Source organism: Mustelus asterias, chromosome 7 (assembly GCF_964213995.1).
Source record: "Mustelus asterias chromosome 7, sMusAst1.hap1.1, whole genome shotgun sequence".
Lineage (NCBI taxonomy): Eukaryota > Metazoa > Chordata > Chondrichthyes > Carcharhiniformes > Triakidae > Mustelus > Mustelus asterias.
The window spans coordinates 9,803,616-9,816,346 of record NC_135807.1 but is presented as its reverse complement, the minus strand read 5'-3'; the positions used below and the strand labels follow the sequence as shown (position 1 = coordinate 9,816,346).

General features: G+C 45.7%; 1 protein-coding gene across 7 annotated transcripts in view; it reads right to left on the bottom strand.

The window, feature by feature from the left end:
• Positions 1-12,731, bottom strand: part of vps13b (vacuolar protein sorting 13 homolog B) — a 993,302-nt gene that overhangs the window by 330,502 nt on the left and 650,069 nt on the right. For 5 of the 7 annotated variants that reach the window (XM_078215652.1, XM_078215654.1, XM_078215657.1 and 2 more), the window contains exons 26-27: positions 10,969-11,140; positions 8,968-9,082 (exon numbers count right to left, since the gene is read on the bottom strand). In XM_078215652.1, the coding sequence (XP_078071778.1) occupies positions 8,968-9,082; positions 10,969-11,140 (287 nt within the window). Of the gene's footprint in view, positions 1-1,435; positions 1,503-8,967; positions 9,083-10,968; positions 11,141-12,731 lie in introns of all 7 variants that reach the window. The other 2 variants (XM_078215655.1, XM_078215656.1) reach the window with 1 other exon arrangement.

Sequence of the window (12,731 nt, the reverse complement as noted above, 5' to 3'; positions counted from 1 at the left end):
TAATATCACAAAGGTAACATTTGAATCATATTTGATTTTGCAATTAGCAGTATTTAATAAGGAACACATAACTATGGGCAAAACGTGAAAAAAAGACTTTACAGATTTCCTGTTGGTCTGACACACAAAACTAAATTAAACAGGAAGTAGAAACTAAAACCTATTTGATTTGGAATATAAGCAGTAAGCATCACTATAAATGGGAAAACATGGTTACAGGAACTAAACCTACAGGGAACAACTGCCTTCTCAAGATGAAGGCTCGTACAAGTTAAACAATATGACTCAGTAAGAAACCAAATCTCTGCAGTTCCGGTTAAAATACCTTTTAATTATGTACTAGGTTTTGTATAATTTTAATTTCGATTGTATAACCAGGAATTATTTCTTTCGAAACAGAAATTTTAGGACTTAGAATTTTAACTATGACTCGAATTATTGTGGAATCCGCTTAACCAACATTTCACTTCGAAATATAAATAACTGCAGAACAACAAAGTGTTTACATTGCTGAAAAGAGAGACTTGTTGTGAAAGTTTTTTGTCTTGCACTCATCAGGACAAATGCAAGAATGCCAAATTTCAAACAAACACAACGTTTCACACTACAGGAGGAAAAGGTGCTGATTGACTGGCAAATCGACTCCGATTGGCCGAGATGTTGCCAGGGAAAAAACAACGGGGAATTCCTGGCACCCCAAACTCAGATAAATTAACTGTTTACTCCCATAAGTTACTTTAAACTATAACTTTCCATTCGGAGAGGTAGGTTTTGCAGATCCGTATGGCAGGCATCTGTTTAGGATCATATGGGGCATTTTCTCTCTTTGCAATTTAAACTTAAAAGGAATTCTGATATTTAAGAGAGGTTTAGTTTTCATCCATAATAACTGGGTTTAAAAGGAAATCACTAAATGCATTCAAGTTTGAAATTCTAATCGAGGTTCTGAGGAGAGCTCTGGGCCAAGATGATCAAATACTCTTCAGATGGCGGAGCAAGAGGCAATCTAAGAAAAATCTTGTCCAATCAGAGTCAGCAAGTTACACTGTTCAATAATAAGAATAGACAAATATACTGGAGATTTTGAAGCCAGAATCTTATCTCAAAAGACTGGTGGGATCTGGGATCAGGGTACATTCGATTTGATTTGATTTATTGTCACATTGTACTGGGATACAATGAAAAGTATTCTCCGTAGCAGAAGAGGAATTAAGGAACTGAGCTGTGCTTTTCCTGTTTGCTTTTGCATGTTCTTACAGAAAAAAGATTGAATTGAAGCACGCAAATGGTCAAATCAAACTGCAAAACCCTGTGAAATTGCTCAGTACTTGTAACCATTGTCTTCACATTCTGCCTCAGAATTTGGAAGAAATTTTGACATCCAGCTTGAAGGATTGAGCAATCTGCAGTGACTTATTCACTATGAGAGTCTCACCCCAGGTTTTTCTTTGCATTGTAGAAGCAGTCCATCAAACTTTCCTGTGTGCCAGCCTTCACCTGGCCTGGAAAACAGAACGCCTGCCTTGTCTAGTCTATGTAATCTTGTGATTTTTAATCGACTTATACAAATAATAAACTGCACTGAAAATACATACACTCCCCAAAATTTAACCCTTTATCATATCAAAAGGAGGAATATTTATGGCTATGTCCGACAATCAAATTTAACTTTCCTGCAAGACATCTTACTTTTATGAATGAAATAACATCACTTTCATGGATTTCTAATGTTTCAAAATTATAATCAGTACAATTAGGGTCAATGTGTTCACCATGTAAACAAATAATTTAACTGTTTCATTATTTCAGAACGATACTTTCTTAGTAAACATAAATTAGCATTCCACCCTCATCTAAACTATTATATCCACAGTAAGCTTTCGTGACATTGCATAAGAAGAGTCAAAACCAGGCCAAAACTGAATAACTGGACAGAGCACCCAAACATAATTAAGCTTCCGCACCTTCTGTCTTATTTTTCTGTTGTTGTGACTGCTGGACTTGATATGATGGCTATATTTCAAACTGTCTCCTTTGATTCAATGTAAAATAGAGCAGTGCAGGGGCAAGGATGTGACCTCCTACTAAATCTGCCCGAAAACAAACCCATGTGACTCCATAATAAATCTGCCCGGCATTAAACCCATGTGACCTGCGCACTTATTATGGAAACGGTAACTCAAATTGAAACTAATTCAAAGTGAGGTCGATGTTTTAGGATCTTGACACAAAGGAGGAGGCAGCAGGTCGTGCTGCTGTCCAGACTTTTCAGAGTTAGTCAGATCAAACAATCTGGGGGAATAAGATCTGGTACAATTGTGCAAATGCCAGAAATGTGGAGGGATCTTGGATTAACCACCAGACAAAGTGCTGGCGAGGACAGAACCCCAATCTGAGGAAACGAGGGTGATGGAGAGTGAAAAATCCTCAGAATCACTGGAGGGTATCTTATTCCTGGAAGTCCTTTTGGTCATGCACCAAAGTGATTGAGTGAAGGGGACGTTGTTTAAATGGTACTGGAAGATTCACCCTGATGGGAGCAAAAGGAGAGATCCTGACAAGGTCAGGAGTTTGGAATTTTTAAACAGAAGTACACATTTCTGCTGAGAATGCTGTGTAATGAATGAATTAATTTTGGTTATGTTAAGAAGTGAATGGGGAGTACCTTTCCTGTGCTTCAAGTGTACTAGTTATCGAAGTAATATCTAGTCGATGTTGAGTTTTGTTTGTCGCAGTAAAAGGCTTAAAACATGAAATCTTGCCATGTGATTCTTGGCATAGATCATTGGGAAATTCATATCTTTTTAAAAAGTTATCGGTCCTGATGGGGTCGTAACACTTTTTCACCAAAAAATGTCTTCACAATTATAACTGAGCCTACCGATGCAAACTTGTCATTCTGTGGTCAGCTGCACCAATCAATGGGAAAGTGCAGAGCAGGAGATGAGGAAAGGAAAAGGGGGGGGGAGAAGCTATGATCGGGTAAAATGGGAAGGGTATATGGATGAGAAAGGAGGTTAGAGAGAGGCAAGGGAGAAATTGAGGGCAAGGTACAGGGGTAGATTACACCCACATTTTCTCACATCCTTGAAAATTTGCTGGGAAGGTGTTTACATGATAATAGAATTAGAACAAATTGTGACCATCAGTTAAGAGAGAGAGACACAGCACAAGAGCGTGATGTATAGCAGTGAGAGATATGATGCTTATATGTTGGCAACCAGCTGTAATTTTATTTCCCAAGTGGGAGAGGGATGATGAGCGAAAGAGAGGGGACGAGAAACAGAGAGGGGACGAGAAACAAAGAAGGGGACGAACGGGAGGGGGGGGACGAGCGGGAGAGGGGGGGGACGAGCGGGAGAGGGGGGACGAGCGGGAGAGGGGGGGACGAGCGGGAGAGGGGGGGACGAGCGGGAGAGGGGGGGACGAGCGGGAGGAGGGGGGACGAGCGGGAGAGGGGGGGACGAGCGGGAGAGGGGGGGACGAGCGGGAGAGGGGGGGACGAGCGGGAGAGGGGGGGACGAGCGGGAGAGGGGGGGACGAGCGGGAGAGGGGGGGACGAGCGGGAGAGGGGGGGACGAGCGGGAGAGGGGGGGACGAGCGGGAGAGGGGGGGACGAGCGGGAGAGGGGGGGACGAGCGGGAGAGGGGGGGACGAGCGGGAGAGGGGGGGACGAGCGGGAGAGGGGGGGACGAGCGGGAGAGGGGGGACGAGCGGGAGAGGGGGGGACGAGCGGGAGAGGGGGGGACGAGCGGGAGAGGGGGGGACGAGCGGGAGAGGGGGGGACGAGCGGGAGAGGGGGGGACGAGCGGGAGAGGGGGGGACGAGCGGGAGAGGGGGGGACGAGCGGGAGAGGGGGTGACGAGCGGGAGAGGGGGGGACGAGCGGGAGAGGGGGGGACGAGCGGGAGAGGGGGGGACGAGCGGGAGAGGGGGGGATGAGCGGGAGAGGGGGGGACGAGCGGGAGAGGGGGGGGACGAGCGGGAGGACGAGCGAAAGAGAGGGGACGAGAAACAGAGAGGGGACGAGAAACAAAGAAGGGGACGAGCGGGAGGGGGGGGACGAGCGGGAGAGGGGGGGACGAGCGGGGGGGGGGAGGACGAGCGGGAGGGGGGGGACGAGCGGGAGAGGGGGGGACGAGCGGGAGAGGGGGGGACGAGCGGGAGGGGGGGGACGAGCAGGGAGAGGGGGGGACGAGCGGGAGAGGGGGGGACGAGCGGGAGAGGGGGGACGAGCGGGGGGGGGAGAGCGGGGACGAGCGGGGAGGGGGGGGACGAACGGGAGGGGGGGACGAGCGGGAAGGGGGGGACGAGCGGGGGGGGGGGGAGCGGCGGGGGGGGGGGGGAAGGCAAGCGGGGGGGGGGGAAGCGGAGGGGGACGAGGGGGGGGGGGGGGACCGAGCGGGAGGGGGGGGCGAGCGGGAAGGGGGGGAACGAGCGGGAGGGTGGGGGATGAGCGGGAGGGGAAGTCTGGTGAAACAACATTGCACTTCCTTTGAGGCAATAATATCCTTCCTGAAGTAAGGAGACCAGAAGTATGACTGATCTAACCTGGTGAACTGTATTCTTTTAAATTAATAACAACAGTTCTGGGCATCGCTGCCTAGGGAGGCTATATCGACTTTGAGTGCAGCATAGGTTTAGTATAAAAATACCTGGTCCCCAAAGGTTAACGCTCAAGGAGAGATGACTTGTATTCTATGGAATTCAAAGATTAAGGAGCAATTTGATCTCGGCTACAAAGGTACTCAGGGGAACAGATTGGGGATATTATGAGAATCTATTTAGGCTGGCTGGGGAGTCCACAACCTTTCATGGGATGTGGGTGTCACTGGCAAGGTCAGCATTTGTTGCCCAACCCTAACTGTCCATGAACTGAGTGGCTTATTCGACCAGTTCAGGCTGCAGTTAAAACCCAACCTCATTAATGTGGATCTGGAGTCACATGTAAGGTAGGGATGGCAATTACCTCTCTAAAGGACATCAGTGAACTGGGTGAGTTTTTACAACAACCAGCCGTAATTTCACGATCACCATTGCTGGAGTTCATCTCTCAATTTTATTAACTGAATTCAAATTCCACCAAATCCCATGGTGGAATTTGAACTCTTGTCCCTGGAACATTAGCCTGGTTCTCTGGATGACTCATCCAGTGATATCACTGCGCCACTGTCTCTCACTAATGGGACCAGGAAGCATCGTCACAAAGTTAGAATCAGACCCTTCAGGAGTTCAATCAGGGAACACTTCTTCAAACAGATGGTGGAAGATTGGAAATCCCTGCCGCAAATGGCAATCGGTATGAAATAAATTATTAATTTTAAAACTGAGATTAATCGGTTTTTATTAACCAAAGGTATTAAGGGATATGGGGCAAAGGCGGGTATCTGGAGTTCGGTCACAGATCAGCCACAGTCTGACTGAATGGTAAAACAGGCCTCCTCCTGCTCTGATGTAAATTTAGTACAAGAAACCAACATGTTTCTGTGAATTTTATTTGTGTGCAGACCAAAAATCAAAACATTGTATTGCTGCCTTTTCAATTTAAAAAAATCATAGGATCACAGAATCCCTACAGTGCAAAAGGAGGCCATTTGGCCCATCGAGTCTGTACCAACCACAATACCACACATATTTGCCCTGCTAATCCCCCTGATACTAAGGAGCAATTTAGCATGGCCAATCAACCTAATCTACACATCTTTGGAGTGTCAGAGGAAACCAGAGCACCTGGAGGAAACCCACGCAGACACGGGAAGAACATGCAAACTCTGCACAGGCAGTGACCCAAGGCCGGAATTGAACCCAGGTCGCTGGTGCTGTGAGGCAGCAGTGCTAACCACTGTGCCACCCATACTATCTAATAATTTTACCTCCACCGAAATATGTCTTTTTTTTTTTAAATACTCTTTCACGGGATGCTGGTTAGGTCAGATTTTATTGCCCATCCCTAATTGCGCTTGAGGTGCAACATGGACACATACAGACTGTGAGTTACTTTGTAAAGTTTCTTGGGGTGCTGGACTTTCCCGTGTAGTCGTAATAGGAGGCAAAAGAGGGTGAGGTGAGTGAAGCTGTGCTGTGGTCTCCCGAAGTAAGATTTTATGGAATGATGCAGTAACTATTATTTCGTAATCTTCATGCTTTTGAAGAGCTGGTTTGAAAGCAGAGGTCATAACCAGAGCCATCAGAAATCCATGAATAACTCAAGGGATATCTGTCAAATCTATGAAACCAAAACTCTATGAATAAATCCATGCCAAATGTTTTTGAGATTTTGATGTTAAAATCTGCAGGAATGCTCGGAGTTGAGGAGATGCTGGGGTCTGACAAAACGCACATTGTTTTTACTACAAGTAATTTAGGAAATTCTGCAACAAATGCCGCACTGTAAGTTAACTGCCAACACTAGGGGCAGCATCACACTATCCTCACTTGGTGTATCTGGGTGTCGCAAAGCAGCACTGAATAATTCACGGTAACAAGATTTAGGGCAAAGAGGACAAGCTGCATGGCAAGTACTCTTCTTTTTTTTTGTACTCTAGAACTCTGGCAAACATATCCAGCCACTCATCCTAGTTCCCACTTGAATTGCGGAATGAAAGTTTAAAGTTTATTTATTATTGTCACAAGTAGGCTTACATTAACACTGCAATGAAGTTACTGTGTAAATACCCTTGGCGCCACACTCCGGTGCCTGTTCGGGTACACTGAGGGAGAATTTATCATGGCCAATGCACCCTAACCACTCAAGTGGATAGAGCTGTGAAGAAGGCCTATAGTGTGTTAGCTTTTATTAACAGGGGGTTGGAGTTTAAGAGCCGTGGGGTTATGCTGCAACTGTACAGGACCTTGGTGAGACCACATTTGGAATATTGTGTGCAGTTCTGGTCACCTCACTATAAGAAGGATGTGGAAGCACTGGAAAGAGTGCAGAGGAGATTTACCAGGATGCTGCCTGGTTTGGAGGGTAGGTCTTATGAGGAAAGGTTGAGGGAGCTTGGGCTGTTCTCTCTGGAGCGGAGGAGGCTGAGGGGAGACTTAATAGAGATTTATAAAATGATGAAGGGGATAGATAGAGTGAACGTTCAAAGACTATTTCCTCGGGTAGATGGAGCTATTACAAGGGGGCATAACTATAGGGTTCGTGGTGGGAGATACAGGAAGGATATCAGAGGTAGGTTCTTTACGCAGAGAGTGGTTGGGGTGTGGAATGGACTGCCTGCAGTGATAGTGGAGTCAGACACTTTAGGAACATTTAAGCGGTTATTGGATAGGCACATGGAGCACACCAGGATGATAGGGAGTGGGATAGCTTGATCTTGGTTTCAGATAAAGCTCGGCACAACATTGTGGGCCGAAGGGCCTGTTCTGTGCTGTACTGTTCTATGTTCTATGTTCTAACCAGCACGTCTTTCCGACTGTGGGTGGAAACCGGAGCACCTGGAGGAAACCCACGCAGACACTGGGAGAACATGCAGACTCCACACAGACAGTGACCCAAACCGGGAATCGAACCCGGGTCCCTGGCGCTGTGAGGCAGCAGTGCTAATCACTGTGCCACCGTGCTACTAACGAATATTTGAAATAAATTGAGGGTGTTCAAGAATTTTGGCAACAGCATGAAAAATACGTGGGGGTTCCGATGAATGGTCAGACCTGTAATGTCAGCTGTCTCTCTGGGAATGCTGATTAATCTGCAGAGTACTTTCAGTTTTTTCTGTTATTCATCAGCTGTAATTCGCTTTAATGAAAAATATACCGTTGGTATCTTGGCCACAATTATCATTTGACATTAGGGTTCATCTAAATCTTGAAAGTGCATGGGGACTAACAAAACAAAAACAAAATGCATACTTTCCAAGGAAAATTCATTCTCTCAGTATTCTGATGACTCCGGCAATAACTCAAACTACACTTAGTACGTCCGGTAGATCTACAAAAGTCATAACCAAGGAGATACTGTATTCCGAAATTCATCTGGGGACATTGCTTCTATGAGCAGTGCGGACTGCGAGCTGGTGGTGGAGTGCACAGTTGCACTGATGCATGGACAATAGCAAATAGCAAAATGATTCTCAGAAACCTTTGGGTTGACATGGGTACCAGTCTCTTGGGCTACGAAGCTAAGGTTCTCAGCTCATTGCCACGCAGCTGTCCACAAGAAGGCAACTTCAATGTTAGCATTCATTTCTAGAGGGCTAGAATGCAAGAGCAGGGATGTGCTGCTGAGGCTTTATAAGGCTCTGATCAGACCCCATTTGGAATATTGTGAGCAGTTTTGGGCCCCATACTTAAGGAAGGATGTGCTGCCTTGGAGGGGGTCCAGAGGAGGTTCACAAGGATGATCCCAGGAATTAAGGGTTTGTTATATGAGGAGCAGTTGAGGAGTCTAGGTCTATACTTGATGGGAGTTTAGAAGGATGAGGGGGAGATCTAATTGAAACTTACAGAATACTGAGAGGCCTAGATGAAGTGGACGTGGCGAGGATGTTTTCACTAGTGAGACAGGCTAGAACTGGAGGGCTCAACCTCAGACTGAAGGGACACTCTTTTAAAATTGAGATGAGAAGGAATTTCTTCAGGCAGAGGGTGGTGAATCTGTGGAACTCATTGCCACAGACAGCTGTGGAGGCCAGGTCATTGAGTGTCTTTAAGACAGAGATAGGTAGGTTCTTGATTAATAAGGGGATCAAAGGTTACAGGGAGAAGGCAGGAGAGTAGGGATGAGAATGGTATCAGCCATGATTGAATGGTGGAGTAGACTCGATGGGCCGAATGTCTTCATTCTGCTTCTATATCTTATGGTCTTAGTTCTACCAAATAATTGTGTGGACAAACGCTAACTCTTGTCTTCATAGCAAGGTATTTTTTAATCGATGCAGCAGACAGCAGCATACATGGCCATCCTTATTTTACTGATCCTATAACGTGACAGCATACACCTGACAAATCATTATTATTTTACCTGTTCTTGTAGTGATCAATATTGAAGCTGCCTACTTTGCACTTCACCTTAGTGTAAACATCTTGGATGTCTACTGAAGCACTCAGGTCTTCAAGTTCACCAACAACACAGATTTCTGAAAGTATCATTGGACAACATCATTAGTCAAAAAAAAGATAGCGCTACCAATATCTCAGAAACTCATTAGAAGAAATACTAATCAATAGGTGTTTACCATGGGTCTGAAGAATCAAAGAACTATTTTAGCATGATGTAAGGTTCCAAAACTAAATAAACTACATGTCTATTGCTCATCACTATGGAACGTTTTTAGGGAGTGATGATTCTACTCTACCAAGTTGGTCTTTGGTTACAGAGAAATGGATGACAAATATAATGAACTTAATGCAGTTGACTTAAGCAGAATGTGTAAGGGCATCACGGGACAGACAGAGGTGGAGATCCATGGCAGTCAACTTTCTGGGAAGATGACACCAACGAACGAATGAACACTCCACAACATCCATTCAGCTGCAAAGTTTAGAAAGTTTATTATCGCTCACTCCTGAAAAATGTAACGGCCAGAGTAGCAACAGATAGAGTAGCTTGGAACCTTATACATAACACTTGATCCATGCAATCTCCTGGACTAGTGATAATCATCTGAGGAGGTCTGAGAGGCATTTTCCCAATGATTCTTTCCTTTAAGGGTCCCAACTTGTTTCCCTGTCATTTGTCTTTCCCCGGGGATTACATGGTTGGGGTAAGCAGGCAGGACGGGGGAGGAGGGAGGGCGGGAGGAAGGAAACATTTAGTCGTGATGCTCTGCTCACCCATACGTGGTGGGTCAGCTGGTCTTTCCCTGTCGATGGGTCAGCTGGTCTTTCCCTCCATCCATTTTACATCTTTGTAACTTTAATCCAAATCAGTATGTGTCCGATTTCTTTGGCAAATGCCACAATTACTGGGACCCAGCTACACTCAACAAATTTCTGCTCCCTGTCCCAATTTAAAATCTAATCTCCAAATGCATCAGTTCCTGAATGACAGAGATCCGCCATACTGCCAAAGACCACAAAAAAAACTCAAGGTGTTTGATAGCTGCCTTAATCTTTATTTTACTTCTCTATCTCTGTGCAGGGGCACTTGATCTAAACTGTGCAGCACCTCCTGAAAGATAGAGATGTTGCCATGTAGAGAATCCAGGCAGAAAAATATCATGCCCAATTACCATAGGCACTTGTAGGAGTCATCTGACATCAGCAGAAGGCGGCTATTTGGCCCATCGAGTCTGCACCGTTCACAATTCCACCCAGACCTTATCCCCATTTATTTACCCTACTAACCCCCTAACACTAAGGTGCAATTTAGCATGGCTAATCAGCCTAACCCACACATCTTTGGACTGTGGGAGGAAACCGGAGCACCTGGAGGAAATCCACGTAGGCGCAGGGAGAATGTGCAAACTCCACATAGTCAGTGGCCTGAGGCTGGAATTGAACACGGGTCCCTGGCGCTGTGAGGCAACAGTGCTAAGCACTATGCCACCGTGCTGCCCTACGAGAATGAAAACCACCCAAAGTGTAGGGCAAAGGTAAAGTCGCCATTGTCCCAGATGATCTTTGAGGGGGGGGGGGGGAGAGCTGACTCATGATGATTTAACGTGGGGATCACCGCACCTCAGGTGAGGGGCAAGGTTGAGAAAGTGGCCTTGATGAATAACCTCAGCCGGTACGGGATTTGAACCTGTGCTGTTGGCGTCACTCTACGTCATGAACCAGCTGTCCAGCCAATTGAGCTAAACTAAACCCCAAAGTACCGATTCGCTATCACCTGTATCTAGAAATCTCATTTAGGATATAGGTTGCAGGTTCATAATCTAAGTACCTAAATTTCTGAGAGAAGATTGAACACATATGGGTGTTTATAATGGGTGGAGGAGGAAAGGAAGTGTGGGAGGGTGGGTTGTGGGGGGGGGGGTCTCACTCACTAGTCAGAGATGCAGATAAATACATTTCTTACCTGTGCCTTTACTGCCAGGTTCCTGAGCAAACAATTTAACAGTGACTTTTGGCAACATCCATTGCATCCATAAACTGATACATCCGGTGGTTCCACCAATATTGTTTGTTTTCTGTTCCAGGGTGGAAGAGTCAGAAAAAGGGTTTTCGTCCACCATTTGGACTGAATCGCCCTGTGGAAAACATTTACATGCAATCATTTATCCATCAGCTGCAGAGTGAAATAACTAAACCACAAGTTCCCAAGACTTACAGCTACCCGTAGTTGCAACCTGAGAAGAAATAACAGTGCATTAAATCAGAATGCATTTAACTGACGCATCAGGAGAGGAAAAAGAATACACTTGGCAGATTCAGTTTGCATAAAATCTGATGGCAAAAACAGAAAAAGAGCAGCATTTCTATGGAACCTTTCACACCCTCAGGACATCCCAAAGCACTTCATAGCCAATAAAGTATTTTTGAATATTGGCTGCTGTAATGTAGGAAGCACAGCAGCCAATTTGCACACAGTGGAGTCCCAATAAAAGTTAATGTTTTAATGAACAGGTAACCTGCTTTTTTAGGTGTTTAGTCCATGGAATAAAAGGGAAAGTCGCAGCTTGGATATGAAGTTGGTTGGGTGAGAGGAGACAGAATAGTGGTAAACCATTGCCCTTCCAACTGGAGGGAGGTACACAGTGGGGTTTGTCAGTGTCAATGGTTGTACGAGGTCCACTACTTTTGTGGATCTATATTAAGGGCACAACTTAAAAATTCACAGGTGACACAAAACTTGCAAGCATTGTGAATGATTCAAGATCGTGATAGACGTCCAGAGGGCATAGGCAGGCCGGTGGAGGGGGAAAACACATGGTAGATGAAATTCAATGCAGAGAAGTGTGAGCCGATACATTTTGGTAGGAGGAATGTGGGGAGGTAATATAAAATAAAATGCACAATGCTGAAGCAGGTGGAAAAACAAGCAGCCCTCGGGGTATATTTGTACAAATCATTGAAGGTAGCAGGGCAGGTTGAAAAAGCGGAATCATGGGCTTTAATGAATAGAGGCATAAAGTACCGAAGCAAAGTAGTTACGACAGACCTTTAGAAACACTGGTTCAGCCTCAACTGGAGTATCGTGTCCAGCTCTGGGCACGCACTGCAGAAAGGATGTGAAGTTTTCAAAGAGGGTGCAGAAAAGGTTCACGAGATACAGTATATCATACAGTACCTTTATACAGTAAAGGAGCACTGACATACAGAGGGATCTTGGCGTACAGGTCCACAGATCCCTGAAAGTGGCAACACAGGTGGATAAGGTGGTCAAGAAGGCATACAGTATGTTTGTCTTCATCGACCGGGCATCGAGTATAAAAATTGGCAAGTTATATTCCAGCTGTATCAAACTTTACTTAGGCCAAATTTGGAGAATTGCACGCTGTTCTGATTGCCACACTATCAGAAGGACATGGCTGTTTTGGAGAGTGTGCAAAGGAACTTTACCAGAATGTTGCCTGGTCTGGAAGGTTTTAGGTATGAGGAGAGGTTGGATGGAAAAGAAAACGTGCAGGAAAAGTTTTATTCACAGAGGGTGGTGGGTGCCTGGAGCGCACTGCCAGTGGAGATGGCGGAAGCAGGCACATTAGCAACGTTCAAGGCATATCTCGATAGACACATGCACGGGAGGCGAACAGAGGGTTAGAAACCACAGATGGGCAATAAGTAGTGGGTCTAAATAAGGATTAGGATGGATAATAATTTTTTTGTTCTTACACAGTTGCT